General features: G+C 46.3%; 1 protein-coding gene across 2 annotated transcripts in view; it reads left to right on the forward strand.

Annotated features, from left to right (window-relative positions):
- PLCG2 (phospholipase C gamma 2) overlaps positions 1 to 18,678 on the forward strand; it is a 953,330-nt gene that overhangs the window by 611,965 nt on the left and 322,687 nt on the right. For both annotated transcript variants that reach the window (XM_069638435.1, XM_069638443.1), the window contains exons 15-16: positions 6,122 to 6,223; positions 9,992 to 10,078. In XM_069638435.1, the coding sequence (XP_069494536.1) occupies positions 6,122 to 6,223; positions 9,992 to 10,078 (189 nt within the window). The remainder of the gene's footprint in view (positions 1 to 6,121; positions 6,224 to 9,991; positions 10,079 to 18,678) is intronic.

Consider the following 18,678-nt stretch of genomic DNA (forward strand, 5'->3'; position numbering starts at 1 on the left):
ATGCCTCTCCAGTAGGAGGGCGTATTTCAAACTTCACCCGAGCATGCGAGGGAATCACCTCAGACAAATGGCTGCCTCTTGCCACACTGACTAGAGCCTTCTCAGGTGTTGTGTGTTGTGGGTACACCATAGGGGTGGGACCTGTGTAAATAGAGGTGGGAGTCAACTCACATTCTATGTTGTGGGTGTCTGGTTTCTGGGTGTGTGACACAATGAATGAGACACCCCTGACTGAAACTGACATGAATGTATTGTAATGTGTTGAAAGGCTGGGTACTTGGCCCAATCCACAATCTTTGTATCGGTGACTGGGTGGAGTGAATGGCCTGAATGCCTGTGAGCCTAATTGGATACCTGCCTGCATGAATGCCCTTCTCTGTGATTGGCTGACTGATCCTGGGTCAGCCAGAGTGAATGGGGAACAGATGTGTATATCTGGGGACCTCTCACTTACCAATTTGTTCAGAAGCTGAAGTTGAAGCTGAAGCAAGAAGAAGCTGTTCATTGAAGCCCAGCTGGAGAAGAAGTCTGCTGCTGCAATTTCTTCAAGCAATCCAAAAGCTGTCATGTCTCCCATGGACTGATCCAGAGAGAACCTGCAAGGGAGATCTCTCTGCGAGATACGAGGGACCATCATTCAAAACTGCTGCTCTTCATCGAAGTATCCTGGAAGCCAGACTTGTGTGCCTGCCTATCGTCTGGAGATGGGGTCTTCGAAGTCCAGAGGAGGAGTGCTGGACATCTTGAGCCAACAAAGTACTTTGGTGTCGGCCAGGGTTCAGAGGATTGTTTTGTGACTGCTGTAAGCCATTGCTGCCTACAGCCCAGAATAGGGGGTACCCTGGCGTAGTGCTGCTAGACACCTGGAACTGCGAAAAGTCCAAACTGCCTAAGAACATTTCAAAGGACATCCTTGCCTGACCACTTTTTCCTGCCGGAGAGAGTCCAGAGTTGCTGGAAGCAGAGGAGGGTCCGTCGGTGGGTTTCCTGCCACCAGAATTTAACAAAGACATCCCAAGGTTCCAGACTTGGTGAGGCTGAGGTCCACTCCAGTGGTTGAGTCCAGGTAGCCAGAAGATGTCCAGAGGTCTGTGTTGCAACTGCAGCACCGAGGAATCGAAAGTCTGAAACCTGTGATATTCTGAAACCCGACACCAAAAGTGACCTATGCACTTGTCGCCACCAGAGGTCATCCAAGGGTCCCATGGGTATTACTTTCATCTGCGAAGCCTTTAAGGAGCCCACAGCAAGTTTCAACTTCACAACACTTCTACAGTCGGGGAAATCATTGACCAAAGGAGAGCACTGCGAAGAGCCAAACTGCTGCACTTCAGAAATACTCTGGTTCCTTTTTATTCATTGGCTCAACATCCCAGTGGCTCCTTCTTCGAAAGGGGGTTCAACCTCGGAGGGAATCATCGAGTAAAGTCAAGAAACTATGACACTGCACCTGCCAATGCACCAAAGGTACCATAATGAGGAAGAGCATCTTCTAGCCTCAGGAGTCGTCCAGGGGTCTCAGATTTGTCTCGGATCCTGCTCTCCTGTGGCCTCTCATGAACCTTAGGGTGGTAGAACCTTTTTAAAAGAAAGCACAAGGTTATTGAACATTATTTTCCTCACTCAGAATTACTTGTCTAGTCTAAAGAAAGCATTCTGCCACTGTTCATAACTGACCTCCCTTTCTTCCCTATTCTATGCTGTTATACCACACTTAAGAATCCACCTGCCTATTTAAAACTGTCTGTAGTTAATGCATCTATTACTGGATTTAAGTCATGTGTGGTACCACATAGAATGTATATATTTACGATTCTTTGAATAAGTATTCCAAGTGCAAAGTGTTAGTATTTATTTGTGTATATTTGATAGTTGTAGCAAACCTTATTTTATATAAATAAGCTTTGTTAACACCTAACATAGTGTGTGGATATTCCTTTGTGGGGGCTTTGGGGAAACACTGTACTTAAGAACCTGCCTGTATCACCTCCTGAAAGCTTAAGCCTGGCTTCTTGCCACGTTATACCAAACCGAAAGCCTTGCTGGGGTGTTCAGTGCCTTTACCCTGCCATATAGAGGGCAGAAATACAGATACCCCCTTCCCCTCTTTACAACAGGTCTTTTCTACTGAATGCCCTCTCAATCTTTCTGCTGTTCTGCTGGTGATTGAGGAAGTGTTCACTGACATGAACCATAAGAGAAAAGAAGTTGAGTGATTTAGTTTAAACCATGGCTCTCTGAGCTTTAGGGAAATCAGCTCAAAACTCCTGTCACCATGTCCTCCTCAAAATCTTCGGGTAAACATCCTCTAACGTTGTTTTTTAATTTAACCGAAGAACTGAGGAAAAATGTTGGGATATTTGGAAAGGGTCGCAAGAACAGCAGATAGCTTTACCAAAATCATAGGGGTAGTGGAAGTGACCTCGCATGATTTTAATCCTCTTGCCCCAATGGCATCAGAGGAAGTGACATCCTGGAAGTGGATAGAAATTCCTACACCAAGTGGCGCAATATTAGTTTTAAATGATCAGCTGTCAGGCTGGGTAAATGGTGAAAGGGGCCCCTAGGGGTCCCTCGCGTTATGGAAACAAGGCAAGTCACCACACACGATAGATACGCCAGACACGAGGTTGTATACCCAAAGCTAGGGTTTATTGCAAAGCAAATAGTCTCAGTTGGCCAACTCGTCTCACGCACCGTGACGTGTATCTCTAGACCTCGAGGGACGCAAGAGTGCGAATTACGTACATCAGTTTCATATATACAAAATGCATATCATACAATCAGCTGTGTTTAACACCGCCCTTGATTCGGTTTCTTTGAACTCGGTTTGATGATGGACAATTTTGACGAATATGACACCTTCAAATATCTATTCTAGTAACTATATGCAACCTTGCAAGTGTAGAGACATTGTTTCTTTGTTGAACAGAACACAATGCTTTTGTTCTTGTAAGCGAGCTACATACGGGGGAAGAGTCACATTCCAGACCTTGCTATCTTTGAGGTGCTATTCGTGTCCTGGGAGCCGACACGCTCTACAGGGCTCTGAAAAGGGGGGCCGTAAGAAGAGCATAATTCAAACCTTTAGCTGCTTTATTCTAACATTCTCTACCATATAACGAGACTGGCTGGCAGCTGTGAAATTATTAAATGCCCTGCGGCTCTCCTTCAAGGCTACATTCGGGAGGGAGCTGGGCATTCCACTCCGGAGCTGCCTACGTTGTGTTTCAACGAACTCCTTATTAGCCTTGCGGCCTTGCGGCCTTGTCCTTTCACGTTCAGACAACAATGTTAACAGTTGAGCAGTGTAAGCAGAAATGTGCTGTGAAGCAATTTGAACAGAAAGCAATGAGCAATCGTTAGAGAACATAATGGTGATCCTTGTTACATTAAAATGGCCGCTCATTGGTCAAACTCGGAAACCTGTATTTCTATCGTTATGTACATGAGACGGTTGGTCTTCGGCCACCAAAATACGTTTGCCGTCAATCGTGAGAGGTGTCAATCTTTCTAGACCGGCAATGGCAGGGGTTGGAAAGTAGCCCACAGATGTTCCAAGCAGCAACATTGCTAACTAATCCCAATGACACCCAAAGGAGGCCCATGCAACCGGGAGCACAAGGCATGGGGCTTGAGAATAATAGGGAACATGTAGTTACCTGTTATTGCTTTTATTCGAAATAGCTAAACAAAAGGTACATTATATGCGTTATTTCTGTGGTAGCCCTTATCAGAAGATTAAATACACTGAAAGTCCGCAAGAATCTGGTAGAGGATTCAGAGATATTGGAGCAGCTCTTCCAGAAGGATCCTGATCAGCGCATATTGAGGCAATGCCAGCATTTCTCACTATGTTTCCTTATGGGAAGGTGTGCTCTCAATGGACCCAGCAGTGCCACTGCGTGTAGTAAATGCAATGCTTTCAATGGGCTTTCACATCTGTTTCTGTGAGGAAGAATGTACGCCCAGAAATGCACTTCCGGGGCCGAATTCTTATGTATTTGGACAAGCGCATATGCTTTTGTACAGCGAAGACATAATTTCAGCATGCACGGTTGCGTTTGAACAAGTGCATCTGACTTTTCACTGCGTTTCCACCAGTGCTAATACATTGCGCATGCGCAAATGGCGTTTGCGCTTGTACGAATGTTCATTAATCCAGCCTGTGGTCTTCTATTGGACGCACTGACGTGGATCTGATAGCAGAATTTCTGGCGTCATGTAAGTATATGCATAGAGGATGTGTACTATAACTGGACATGTGAAGTTGTGTATGTGTAACAGAGTCATAAAATAAAGAGAGTAGCCCTTTGTGAACGCCACTAACCATCCATGGATGTGATTGAGAATGGGAGAAATTCCATTTGAAGCAACCTAAAACAGAGTGGACACGCATGCTCTACAAGTTCTCGAAAAGCTGGAAACATAAAAACATATGCTGAGCGAAGAGGATGCACACATTTCTAGGTCAGAGATGGCGGGCCACCTCTGGACATGGCATGCACATTTCTACGCTTAAACAGCCCCTTAAAGTGTACCCTTGCTCCCAGTGAAGGGTACAAAGACGAGGAAGAATGTGTCATCTGGGGTAGATCCTGCTAGGAGTTCACAAGGCCCGAAGGGGAGGCGATTATATCTGTGGCCCCTGAGTTGTGGGGTGGGGAGTATTCAGAAGGAGGACTGCTTTTGAGGACCCAAAGCAACCTAAACTTCTATGAGAGACCCTCAAAAGATCAGCATTCGGTAGAAATGGCAGCTTTTTCACAAAAGGACTAGGTCACAGGGAGAGACGCGCAGGGCCAGGCCTGAATGAAGGCACTCAGCGATCAGGACTAGCCACACTAACTTAATCTCTGCTCGACGGAAGATCATCTGCAGATAGTTAACGCTCACACAACTGTTAAGGGAACTCATGAAGGACCTGATCTGGAAGGCTTTGGGACCCACATACTTAGCAAGCCAGGGCAGGATCTAGTTGTTGTCATGATGATAACAACAATAAATATCACATTTATATATAGTTCTTCATGGAAAGATTCCTCCCGCTTCACGGTTTCATAAGAAAAGCCCCCCTTACCCCCCTTAGTGGTACTCTGTGTATCCCCCTCAGAAGGATAAATGGCTGATCTGGTCCTTCAGTAATTAAACCTGTGACCAATGGTTGCAGAGAGCTCTGAATCAGCACTTAGTGTGCTTGGCCATCGGACCATAAATACTACACCTGGATACGATGGACCTGGTTGGTGGTCCCACCAGGAAAAAAAAGCGAAAGGGAAGAACACAGGGGTATGGAAGAAGGAGAGAGAATGATATCAGGAATAAACGATAGAAGCGAAACAGTCTCAAACCAATCTCAATGGCGGGAGGTAATCCCCTGCACTGCCTCGTACACCAGGCTTGGACATTAGGAGAATGGTTGATCGGTTTGAAGGCTGCTGATTCCTCTGATATTATTGGACAGTGATAACACCAACATCACCAGCCCCGTGAAGTTCATCCATGGATAATATCAAAGATGGGCTCCGTACCTCATGTGGGATTAAAGTAAGGATGGAGAGGATCAGGTTGGTTGGATAATTCAATATATTTGATACATTTGTCAGCCCCCACACATTTCTACAGCTTCATTGTAAGGTGTCACTCCATGAAATAGTCATCAAGAAAAGCAATATGAATGTAATATGCACCAAATACATATCATGCTGTCATTTGGTGCTTTGACGTGACAATGCATAAATGTGACGCATTACAAAGCTCCAGATAATTAAATACATAAACATGCTATAAATAGGCAATGCAAACCATGGTTCCCCAGGGGAGCACATGCTGTCTTACAGTGGTCCATAATCACCACAGCCGGTTGCCGGACTACTTCCACCCATAGAAAATGCTCAAACGACCAGTTACCCTTCCCCCATTCACCCTCAGCTCTTCTTCTCCAAGTCAAGGAGCGGACTAAGAGAGGCTGGCACAGTGATGTGGCTTATTAAACTCAATCTACTCATACTCTGTTTCCCTTGTTTCCTGGTAACCATGACATCAGTATTTTCATGTAAATGGTGTTGCAAGAAATGATGTTTCCATGTGTGCTGATTGCATTGTTCAACTTTATCGACAGCACAAAAAGCTGGGGACCATGGGTGATGTAGATGTCAACACCGAAGGCAAAGGGGAGACAAAGCAACAAGGAGAGCTGTCCATGTGGGACACAATTGAACAGGTACCGCTTTATGGGGATTGATTGATTTGCTATTTATTATGCACCTATACCAAAGTGTTTCAAGACGCAACCAGGCAAGGGGAGGGAAACAAAGGGAGGACAAGACAAGCGATCCTACTAGGCCTAGTGTCAGTTAGATTGTGCAAGTGCGCAACAAGAAGTACAGGGAGTAGTGCACCCAGAGCAGCAGGGCCCTGAGTTAAGTGCAGGGAAGGCTGGGACTGCAGAGGGCAATCCCAGCCCAGTAGTTCAAGGTTAGCCAGGTGGCAGTGCAAGGTGGGTCAGGCGGCAAGTGCAGGGGGACTGGTCAGGGGGGGCTGGTGTCCTGTACGACTCAGCAGACACAGAGCCTCTGAGTATGTGTAGCCAGAAATGGGCCTTGCTGGTAAGGTATATGATGTGTGGAGAGAAGGGAAGAGTGGAGTCAAAGATCACCCCAAGATTATTTGCCTCACAGGAGGGCGAGGGCAGAGGGCCAAGGAGGGCAGCCAGAGTGAGAGTGGAAAAGTGGGAGCAGGGGTCCCATGAGAAGGATCTTACTCTTACTGGCATTGAGGCAGAAATTGTTAGAGGCGCGCCATGCCTGAGTAGGGGATAGGCAGTCCGGGATGAGCGAGGAGGAGGAGGAGGCACAAGGAATCCTGAAAGAGAGCCTAATGTCATCCGCATAACTCTGAAAGAGGAAAAGGTAGAGATCAGGAGGGCCAAAGGGGCCAGATAGACATTGAAAAGCCTGGAGGAGAGGACAGAGACCTGGGGAAACCCACATGTGGAGAGAGAGGTGGTGGAGAGAAAGGACCCAAGCTGACCCTGGGAAGGTCGGTCCAGGGGGAAGGAGGGCAGCCACGCCAAAGCCTGCTTCGTGATGCCCATGGTCTCAAGGAGATGAGTAATCAGGATGCTGTATTTGACTGTGTCAAATGCAGTGGAAAGATCAAGGAGAATGAGGACAGAGGGAGAGCTAGAGTCAAGATTAGACAGCAGATTTTCACAGTTGTTCAGGAGAACAGTTTCTTTGCCTCTGGCTGCTCTGAAGCCATAGTGATGGTCATGGAGATAACCAACAGATTGAGTGTGGAGGGTTAGCTGGGAAATAGAAGACTTCTCCAGGAGTTTGCCCATGAAAGGCGTGATGGAGATCGGGTGGTAGTTTGCCGGAATGGAGAGGTCGGCAGAAGGCTTGTTTAGTATGGTGTGCACATGGGAGTGCTTGAAAAGAGAGCGTAAAGACCCAGTGGCGAAGGAGTGATTACAGAAATTGGCCAAGGCTGGACCGAGAGAACTAGTATTGTCCTCAATGGTTCTGGAGGATCAGGGGGTCACCTGTTTGGATGAGACTTCATCAGGTGTTACAGGAGAGAGGGAGAGAAGAAGAGGAGGGGGTGGCCAAGGAAGGCCTGAGAGAGGTAGAGGGAGGGAAAGGAGAAGAGGAGGAGAGTGCGGACAGGATGTCCTGGGCTTTAGTGGTGAAATGAGAAGCCAGAGCCATGCAGAGGACCTGTGTAAGTGTTGAAGTGATATATACTGCAGTAGGATTGGCCAGCTCCTTGCAGATTTTGAAATGTTTGGCCAGGTTGTTAGAGGCCCCAGAGATGCAGGCTTGAAAATGGGCCCTCTTCTTAGAGAAGATGGAGAGTCTGTATTGTCGTTGGAGCAGGCGGCAGGCCAGTTTGTCAGAGGGTGCACCTGAAGCTCCCCACTTCTGTTCAGCTACTCTGCACTTGCATTTCAGAGCAGCCAGATCGTCATACCAAGAGTTGCACTTGGTGGCAGGCTTCAGACGGATCCTGATGACAGGGGCAAGGATATCCAGAGTGTTAGATATGGACAGGTGAAGGTTGGAAAGGGCAGTGTCAGGATGGGAGTCACCGCCGGAGTAGGCGGGGAAGAGAAAGTGGAGGCATAGGTGGCCACTGACACTCGCTTCATAAGTTGAATGACCGCGAAGGAAGGTGCAGTGCTGGGTGGGCCTTTACCAGGGGCACAGGGGATGTCTGAAGGGATGAGAACATCCAAGGTGTGTCCGGCAGAGTGATTCGGACCAGAGGTTAGAATAGAGAGGGAATGAGAGTTGCATAGGTTGCAGAAAAGTCCAGATGAGTCTGGAGACTCCAAGTCCCCAAGGAGGAGAAGCTGGGAGGTAGAGGAAAGGAGCGAGGAAGTGAGGTCAGCCCATTCAGAGAGTAAGAGGGTGACCTGGCCAGGTGGCCTGTAGATGTTGGCCAAGGTCAGAGAGAGGCCAGAAGAGATAGAGAGCCTGCAGACCAGGCATTCAAAGGAGGAATAGGTCTGAGTGGGGATGATGGAAGCAGGGATCCAATCAGGAGAGACCAGGGCCACTCAACATACAGGCCTGGTGGGCCTGGGCTCAAAGAGGATCTTGTAGCCCTCAGGGACGAGTGTTTCAAAACTTGTGACAGAGCTGGCCTTAAACCATGTCTCGGTAAGAGATAGAACATCCAGGTCCAGGAGTTCAAGCAGGTGGCAGATGTCAGGGGAGTGCTTGACGGCAGAGCGAGAGTAGTGGGTCATCACGTGGAGGAGATTGCCACTTTTTAAAGACTTCAGGGGGGGGGCAAAGGGGAGAGGAGTACCCATCAGAAGTGATAGAGGAGCCAGAAAGGTGGAAGGTGGAGGCGGCAGAGGAACCAGAGAGATAGTGGATGGCAAGGAAGCCAGAGAGGAGGAGGACGGAGGTGCCAGAGGAGCCAGAGAGGTGGTAGATGGCATAACAGCCGAAGCAGTAGAAGTAGGAGGTGGCAGAGGAGCAAGAGAATCCACCACCAGAGGTCACTGAACGAGAATCGATAGACCGGTCTGCCTCCTGAGACACCACAGCCCAGGGTCTGCCTTCTAGGCCTGATATTGCTTTCTCGGATTTCCATGTGATTTCCGCACAGGTCATTTTTGCCAAAGCCCAGTTTCCCGGATCCAGTTTTGGCACTGCAGAGAATCGCGTCTAGTGGTCCTGCTCCACCTCCGATCTTCCTTGTGGGTGGGGGACATCCCCATGACACCCGCTTTGGCCCCTTTCACTGCCACCATCACCCTTTGCATCTGTGGGGACAGCCCTGCAACCACAGGACTCCCATAAGGGCCCACTCCTTGCCCTCCTAAGATATCTCATCACAACTGCCCCCTCACATCTTCACCAATCCTTTCCCTGACTTCCACCACCCCTCCTTATCTTGTTGGCTCTCCCACAGCCGTCCCCTCTGGGTCCACACAAACATGCACACATTCGGACATTGGTGCTATTGCTTCTGAAATCATAGAACTGTTACTGATTGAGAGGTTACCCTGGGCAAGGCACCACCTACAGAAAATCCTGTAAATAGCCACTGCCTCCTGCAACACCATGTAGCAGTTATGCGTACTAGGGCATCATAGAAAATGTACTGCTTTTGGGTATAGGTGGACCGTGGAAGGAAGTTTGAGAAGGATTGCAAGGGGGTCGACCATCGATTGGTCGACATATGACACAGTGTTGTCATTCTGTAAAATACTTTCAATGGCACACATTCCTTTTTTGAACTCCTTGCATAGATACTTTCATTTAGCGACCAGGCAATGATTCACACGTGCCCAATTGGAAGGGTATAACAGACATGTGGCCTGTGAGTAGTACATGAGAGGGGCAGATAGGCATCTGCGTGTGTGGTGTGCGTGTGTCTCAATATTCTTACTCCTGAGGCTACTCGGCAGCTTGTCGAATCGAGGCACTTTTCCGTCACCTGGTGTCCCTCTAATGGTTGCCTTGCATTTCAGAGGTGGACTCGGCATTACTGCGCCATCGCGGATGGGAAGCTGTCCTTCGGTGATGAGATAGAGCAGAGCGGCTCAGAAGATGTTAAGGTAGGAAATCCTTTATGAAAATATTAAAAACATTGTGTAGATCTCTTTGTCTTCTTCCTTTTATGTTCAAGTGAAACATCAGTGAATCCACAGCCCTGTGGCGGAGCCACGCATGAATCTCTCCCATGTCATGTGTTGGCAGCAAATCCTTATCACTGGAAAAAGTAAATTGAATGTAAATATTTGTACAAAGGGTTAATGGCCTCAAACACAGTAGTGGGGCGAGCACATATTCCAGATCTAGACCTCAGGGCTGCCGTTATAGCATAGAGATTGATATGCACAGGAATGTCACATTATTTTTTTATAGAGAGATATGTGCCCTGGGGAAACTCAATGCAGATTGTTTTTTCTTCCATCCCACACTACTATACACCAGCATTTGTGTTGTGCAAAAGGAATGGGGTCGGGTGCCAATAAGGCCATTTATATAGTGGCATGAGACTAGTCCAGTGGGAGAAGGTAGGATCTTCTGAGCTTCGGTGCAGTGAAGTGGGATGTAGTCAGCCAGGCAAAGGCATAGCCCTGTCTTGTAGAGTTGTGTTCTTTTAAATGGAGATGGGGCCCCTTGAGAGCAAACGATGTCTGCGGTTAGAATAATCACCTTTAATATATATTGCTCAGCGTGGCTCACAGTCAAGACATGGTGACTGTTTCTTGTGTGCTCCAGGGGTCCAGTGTAACCTCTCAAAGATGATACGATGGGTGAAAAGTCTAGCGGGGATGTACTTTAGGGGGATAACGTGGGGATGTGACATATAATACCAGGGTTGTCTGGAGAAGGTTTCCTTTGCAGAGGGTGGGACGACTGTGATAATAGGTCCTCCGAGCAATCTGTCCCTGCTGATCAACATCCTTGGCAGCATTTTAAAACCAGGATTGAGGAACATAGGCATAGATATCAAGTCAAGTTGCATCAATCAAGTTGGATCCGGTACACAACCTTCTGACACAACATCAGCTACAGATAACACATCTAAATCCATAAACTATGAACTTGGCAGCCTCACTCCTGAGGTCTTGTACACCTGCCACAGCGACGTATTGAAATACTACATGAGGCAATGAAACCAAACACAAGATATCGCTGCTTCTATACATTGAAGCGGTTCGCAATTTGGTATAAAAAGAAAAAGATCAGTCCTTTTGACTGTTTACCTGCAGATATGTTACTTAGCTGCTTTATCTCCTGGGCTCATGTCTAGTATGCAAGTCCCTCAAAGTAGATTTATCCGCACGAGCAGCATACATTAACCTCACAGCAAATGTTGGCATGGTGTCAAGGCTGCTGTCAAGTCTTTTATGGAAGAAGTAAAGTGCTTTTATCCACCAGTTACACATGCACACACCATCTGGTTAGCATCTAAATACGGTACTTCCTGGACTAATGAGACCCGCAGTTGAGCCAATGCACAATACTTCTCTTAAGTAATTCCCATATTAGGTGTCCTTCCATATTAGCATAATCTCTAACAGAAGGGTAAGCAAGCTTCATATTCGCTCGGTGGATGAACTGTTCATCAAAAAAAAGAAGTGTTTTTAGACCCAATCCAACATTCTGATAAAAATACATTTCAAAGTTTCATGTCAACCAATCTATTGAATTACCGGTCTTCTTTCCGAATGCACAGGAAAGAGGGGGGAAAGCACTGCACACGCTGGATGTACGTTGACCAGTTATGTTGTATCTAAGTAAAACCAAAGCAGTGCTTAAAACAAGTCTGTTCTTTGGGTCTTTTGCAGCAGGAAGAGAGGCTGACCCAATAATTAAATCCATCATTGCAAGGTGGATTGCTTTGTTTTATTCTTTTATTGTATATTGCGGGGATCAAAGCGCAAGAACAGCACATAAACAGTCTAGAGATAAAAACAGCAGAAAAAAATCAGTTAAAAGGCAAAAGGAGTTCCAGAGCAAACATACGAGGGGGAACAACTATTTCAATTAAACTTTATATAGGTGGCAAATCAATCACAATTTTAGGTTTGGATATTTTCTGTTGGCAGTCAGTGTTCCTCTGTGAAAATTCAGGTAGCTGACATGCAACCTGTACCCATGTTCCATTAAGGAATGTGAATCCTTCACAAAGTAGTCAGTTATCCACGCAGCACTGTAGTGGTCCTGGATTGTTTGATTTAGCCCCAGCAAGATATTATTACGGAAAGCGTCCCAAGGTTCTCCGCCTGAGTGTTTAGGAACATTATATGTGACTAGCTGTTCCCGGCGTAACACAGGCTGTTCTAGCATATCTTAGAGGTCAGTAATTAAATATGATCGCTCTGTGTTGCTTCCGCAGAATCAGCAGAATCGGCAATATAAAGTTGTCCACACACTTCCTTATCTGACTCCTTTGGACATAGTGGTGATTTGATGTTGGCGCCCATCGATGTGAACACCACACTGTCTATGGCGCCAGTTCTGGGCTCTGTTTACCAGTTGTTAAAGATGTGGCCGGTTAACTGGAGTGTGCTGTTCAGGTAGTGGTCTGGCTAGTCCTTCCAGGCTCCCCCTTCCCAATGTGTTGGTGTGCCATATTGATGAGGGTCGCCAGGCCTGGGTTTTACATTAACGTAACTAAGCTTGTACGGTAACCTATGGAAATGTATGAAAATTGTACAGAAATGTACAGAAACATACGAAACTAACGGTACCTATGCATTTTATATATACATGCTAGTATTCTTCTCCTCTATTTTGTTGGCTGTTATGGAATCCTGCACTCCCATGGGGAAGACAAAGAGCAGTGGATATGGAAAAGGAAATGTGCACAAGATCGTACAGTCAGTAATATGTATGAAACATTCTGCACTCAGGCACCAACAAACATGCACGCTAATGCCAGGATGTGCACAGGGAACGTGATACAAATATATGAAAAGAGATGTGGGGTAAGCAATTAGAATATAATCTCCTTATGATTACAAAGAAAATCTGCAAGCTCCTCACTCACATTTAATATTACAGGTACAGCTAAGCCCACATATAGGACAAGGATTGACAGGGTCTGTGAGCTGACACTCTTGATCGTATTGTGTAGGGTAACTTACAGACAATATTCACGAGGACAAGAATCACCACCTGGAATGTCAGCAAAGTCCACCAATCCTGCTGATCAAACGTGGACCCAGAAAGCCTATAAAAGCAAAGGGAGGAAAACGTAATACATAAGATTCCTGACAAAGGACAAGTAGGAATAGTGCTCACAGAATAGTGAGTAAAACAAAGGCATTCACACAGGAGCTGGACACAACAGTACACCAGACCTAACAATCAGTAGGGAAAAAAGAGAGAAGTGCAAGGGAAACTAAGAACAGACTCTAAGATAAAGTCAAGGAACAGGAGCTGCGAAAACGAAATTCCAAATGCAAAGTGTCCACCCTCTCCATCCAAACAAGGAAAGGAAAATTATACAAAATAGGAAGTCTCTCAATGAGGGGTGTCTAGAGAATCAAGGTAAAACTGAAGAAGAGGGCGAGGCCGAAGGAATAAAAAACTCAAACAAAAGGAAAGTACTGGAAAGGGAATTCAGGAAGCAGAAAATATTAATAAGCACACTAAATTAGAAATCCAGGAACATGAAGTAAGGAACTAGTAACTAAGCATAAAGACAGAGAACAAGGCACCAGTCACAAACAGGAACACTGCAACAATGGTCAGCGCTGCACTGAACCAAACTGAAGATTTGAAAGCTGGCTAATGATCACACGGATCAGGTGTGATGGTTGCTAGCACCTGCAACTACAAGTGTTCTTACCCTCATCCAAACCTTGTCATACAAGTGTGGAGATGAAGCAGTGGGCAAGGAATACTCTGACATTTATTCTTTTCAATAAAAAAGCATACTGGCTGCCAAAAACATAAAAGGGATCCGGGAAGGGAAGTTAAATGGAAAATAGAGATGTTTAGCAGCTCCCAAATCAGCAGAGTACTCTGTTGTAGGGTTCAGAAGGTAAGTCCTATAGCAAAAGTCCCCAAATCATGCCCCTAGTTGTCAGGAACAACAGCAAAGGGAGCAAATCATGACAGTATATCTGCTCCCACAGCCGTCTTCTGGCATCCGCTACCCGCACTAGGCCTCTAATTTCCATGATACGAGTTATTTTTCTCTTGAGGTGGCACTCATGGAAATGGAAGACTGTAGGCAAATACAGGTGGGCTGGAGTGATTATCATCAGGCAATAGAAGAGAACAATCAGAATCAGGGCACCTGTGAAGGACTTGAAGAATCTGAAACACAGTTTCAGGGCACTGAAGACTCTGGGAGCGGGTGCTTGTAAGTTCTGGAGGATGATGGCAGGCTAGTGAGGCATTTAGTAGATAATGGCAAACAAGTCTGTTAGCCTTTGTGCCGAGAGTGGGCAGGCATAGGAGTGGAAGCCAGCAGAAACAAGTCTCAATATCTAATGATGAAAATAGATATTGAGCCTCTGGTGCTGAAGACAAGTAGTTGGGGAAATCCTCTTGTGCAGAAGGCAGGCATTCTGGTGGTCCTCCAGATGCAGAAGGCAAGGAGGCTGAAGGTGCTTCAGGAGTGGATGGTCGGGATTCAAGAGGAATCTCTGGTGCTGGAGTATATGCAGCAGTATCTGTCACTGTGGACTGGACAAGTATGCCTGAGTCATTAGCACTGAGGATAAGCATGCAACAGGTGCCTTATGAACTGAAAGCAGTCATGCAACAGGCTCTGGAACTGAAGGCATGCACTTAGGAGGGTCTGCAGGAGGCTCTATGGTTGGAGAGTGATGTGCTGCATGAGTCACTGTAGCTGTAGACCGACACGCCAGAGGGGACTCTGAGGCTGAAGTCATTCATGCTGGAGCAATCTCAGCATCTGTAGAAAAGCATGTAAAGGTCTCTGGGGCTGAACACTTGCATGGTAACGGCTCTTGAGTAAATGGCGGGCATGGCAGAGTTTCAGTTATTGAAGACACTTGTGCCAAAGATGACTGCAGAGCTGGAGACCGGTTTCCAGAAAAGTCAAAGGCTATAGGCAAACAGACTGAAGATTCAGAAGTCAACAGACACATTGGTGGCTCTGGAACAGGCGCCATCTCTGGGGCAGTAGACTCATTGGCACGAGTAACAAATGACCGAGCTGTAAATGTGCAGTCCCTTTCCATAGTAGATGACACAGAGCCTCTCTCTTTGTGAAAGTCAAAATCAACCAGAGGAATCAATGTTGTAAAGTCTCTGGTAATCAAGATTTCATCAATTGGCCACCCATCTCTCTTAGCCTATGAAAGTAGCGCATTAGCAACCAACAACCTTTCTGCTTCTGTAGGCTGTGGATTAAGTTCATCAGATGATGAAATCTGTACTTTCACTGACGGTTGTGACCTAAAATGGTAGGAAGAAGAGTGAACACAGAATTAGCATTGTGTTCCACGTCAGCTACAGCATTTACTTCAGTGTCATAACTGGAACAAGAGCAGAGTGTAAGCATACTGGGGGGCCTAAATGCATGTAGGCCACTCTTGTGGCTGTGGCAAGCTGCTACTTGTGAAATCCTAGGTAAAGGAGTGCATAGTGTATTCAGCTAACTGCAATCCCTGACAAACAAGAGCAAAGATGTCAGAAACTGTACCCCGATTAAGTGCTGCACTAGAAAAAAACACTTTCAGGCCAAGTTGATCTTACATACTGACAGCTATCATGGTCTACTAACGCCACAGTGACTGAACAGTGTTCACATCAACAAGGGATAAGGTGTGAGGTGTATTTAGTAAAGACTGTAAGGTTTTACCCTACTCTTGAAAAGAAACTCATCCCTGTCTTAACTCCTGAAGCTTAGTATTAAGCATATCCTGCATTAACTTTGCATCACTATAAGTAGGCACAGGGAGAGGCATGGTAGCATCAGAGCTAGTTCCTAAACTATTAATCTGGAGGTTCCCTGATTGTACATTATCACTCACTGCTTGTAGATTCTGTGATTTATACTTTTTAACAACTTTGTGTTCCCTTAAGCAAATGATTGACATGACACTTCTTGACATGACAAGTTTATTCGGGTAACAGAGGGGCATACTACAGTCTGAGGGTTGAAAACAGAACTTATGCAATAAACCACCCCATTCTTTATGTGCCTTTCATTTAACGGTTTCATCTGAGGATCGGTGTGACTGGAAACCTGGGGTCAAACAGAGATAGTCCAGTTTATTAGACCAATGTGTTGTTTTCTGCTGTTAAGGCTTGTAAAGATTTAGAATAGGGTTCATAACAACAGAATGAAATAGGATCTGGCAATGCAGGATGTGCCATCCTTTGGAAAAAATAATCTGCACGTAAATGCCTGTTCATGACAAGGAGTTTATTTCAGAACTGGTGATTTGATTATCACAAGAAAATGTAGGAGACACTTTCTGTACACACGTGATGGAGGCACTGGGTCCTTTCTAGCTTGAAGGTTCCATATTCAAACAAACAAATTAAAGTGCACAAGTGACTGCTAGGTTTCCGAATGCTAAGAATACCTAGGCAGTGTGTGTGAATAGTGGGCTGAACATTCTGCCTTGGGGAGGACAATGGGTAGTGGATATGACCAAGGAAATGTGCACAAGATCACACATGAGTATCAGGAACCGAAAAACATGCACACTAGCACCAGTATGTGAACGTGGAACATGATACAAATATATGAAAAGGGATGTGGGCGAAGGCCTTAAAAGCTCCTTATGATTACAAAGATAGTCTGAGAGCTCCTCTTCCACAACTATTTTTACTGGTACTGTCATCACTAAGCCCACATACAGGACAAGCAATGACAGGATCTGTGAGCTAACACCCAGGATGGTATGGTATAAGGTAATTTAAAGACAATACTCACGAGGACGAGAAACACCATCTTGAATGTCAGCGAAGCCCACAAACCGTGCTGATCAAACAGGGACCCAGAAAGGCTATAAGAGCAATGAGAGGATAACTTAATACAGAACGTACACGACAAGGGACAAATAGGAATAGTGCTTACAGAATAGTGAGGAAAATATAGGCATTCACAGAGGAGCAGGATACAACAGCACACCACACCAGACAATCAATAGGGAACCAATAGATAAAACCAGTAACAACCGCTCCCCTTGATTTACATGTTTTCCATTTGTTTTATTTCTAATGCCGTTTACAGCATTTTCTCACTTTCTCTCTCTATATCGCCCTTCGACTTGAGCTGTACTAGCTCTGCCTTCTAGCAGACGCGCTTCTGCCTGGGAAGATCGCATTGGACAGGAAACTTCACTTGTAGTGGGAACCCCATGAATTCCAGCCTGAACACCACTACTGTCTGCACTAGTTTTCTAAGTGCTAGCCTATCCTCCACCCCACTGGAGTGCCCATATGATGAACTGGTCTCAGCTGTTCTTGTGCCCATATGTCGATAGCAGCCTCTGCCTCTGTAGCCTCTGGACCCTCTCCCATAGGACGGGAAGAAGGTGTCCTGCTGCCTCATCTACCAATACTGGGCTCTTGGCCCCTGAGGCCTTCTCTGCGATTGAAACTGAATGGTTGTTCGACCTTTGTAGTGACCGGACCCTGCAAAAACACGACTAGGGAATATCTTCCTTACCAAAGACAGTGCTTTCTCGAGCACTGTAAATTTCCCTACAAACATATTCATTTATTTTGCAAATGACTCTCCAAACAGTAAACCTCGTACTGAGTCGCCTGCCTCATAGGATGCTAGATCCCCTAATTTGTTGTCTATTTTGAGCAGCATACTCCTTCCCTCTGCTGACGGGGCACAATTTGCGTTGCCCAGCATGCAAACCTCTCTCTGAGCCCAGTTGGCAAGTGTCTGAGCATCGAAAGGCTCTCCGGTATCATTTGCTCTTTTTGCGAGATCCATAATTTTTGCAACTGGACCTGCCAGATTCAGGAGCTTGTCCTGACACCCCTTCCACGTTCTGTCCGTGCCTTTAGGGGCATATTTAAATTTTCTGGTAATGAAGCTGAGCATCCTAGGGTCCAGCTCTGGTGTCTCTGCTACCTTCACCGGCAGCTGAGGTCTTGGGCACTCTGCCTTCATTCTCTATTGTTCCTCCTTATCCAAGTCTACGCAAAGGTTGGGCCATATATGCAGTCATTTTAGGGTAGGGCAACCATTCTGATGACGTAGAGTGTCTAATAGCCTCTGAATCGAACATGTCAGAGATTTCCTCCAGATCCTCTTGTTTTTTAGACCTCTTGGAATGCCCTGGCTCTGTTGACTGATCATAGCCGGGTTCCCTGGCCTTGTCCCCTATATTATGTAGGGATTAAGAGGCTGGGCTTAGACAACTTTAGCAGGAACCCGTCCCTAAGCTTCTCAAAAGCATCGGCTGACTTCTGGGGATTCTCTCTCATACCCTTATCATGACCCGGGGGAGTAGAAGAGGACTTCCTCTTCGGGTCAGCTGACTCCCCTGCTGCTCAACCTTGTCCTGAGGGTGAAAGTGGGATGGTGCTTCCCTGGGACCTGCCTCTCCCTTTTCTTTGCCCAATGTGTGCCTGACGTGGCCCTTATCGACCATGAGTGCTTCTAGTTTTTACAGCCTGTCTTGGAGGGGTTTGACTCCTTATGATACCCCTTGAACCAGGGAGTCCCCTAGTACTCTTTTGAAACTGA

Source organism: Ambystoma mexicanum, chromosome 1q (assembly GCF_040938575.1).
Source record: "Ambystoma mexicanum isolate Mex_15411 chromosome 1q, UKY_AmexF1_1, whole genome shotgun sequence".
Taxonomy (NCBI): Eukaryota; Metazoa; Chordata; class Amphibia; order Caudata; family Ambystomatidae; genus Ambystoma; species Ambystoma mexicanum.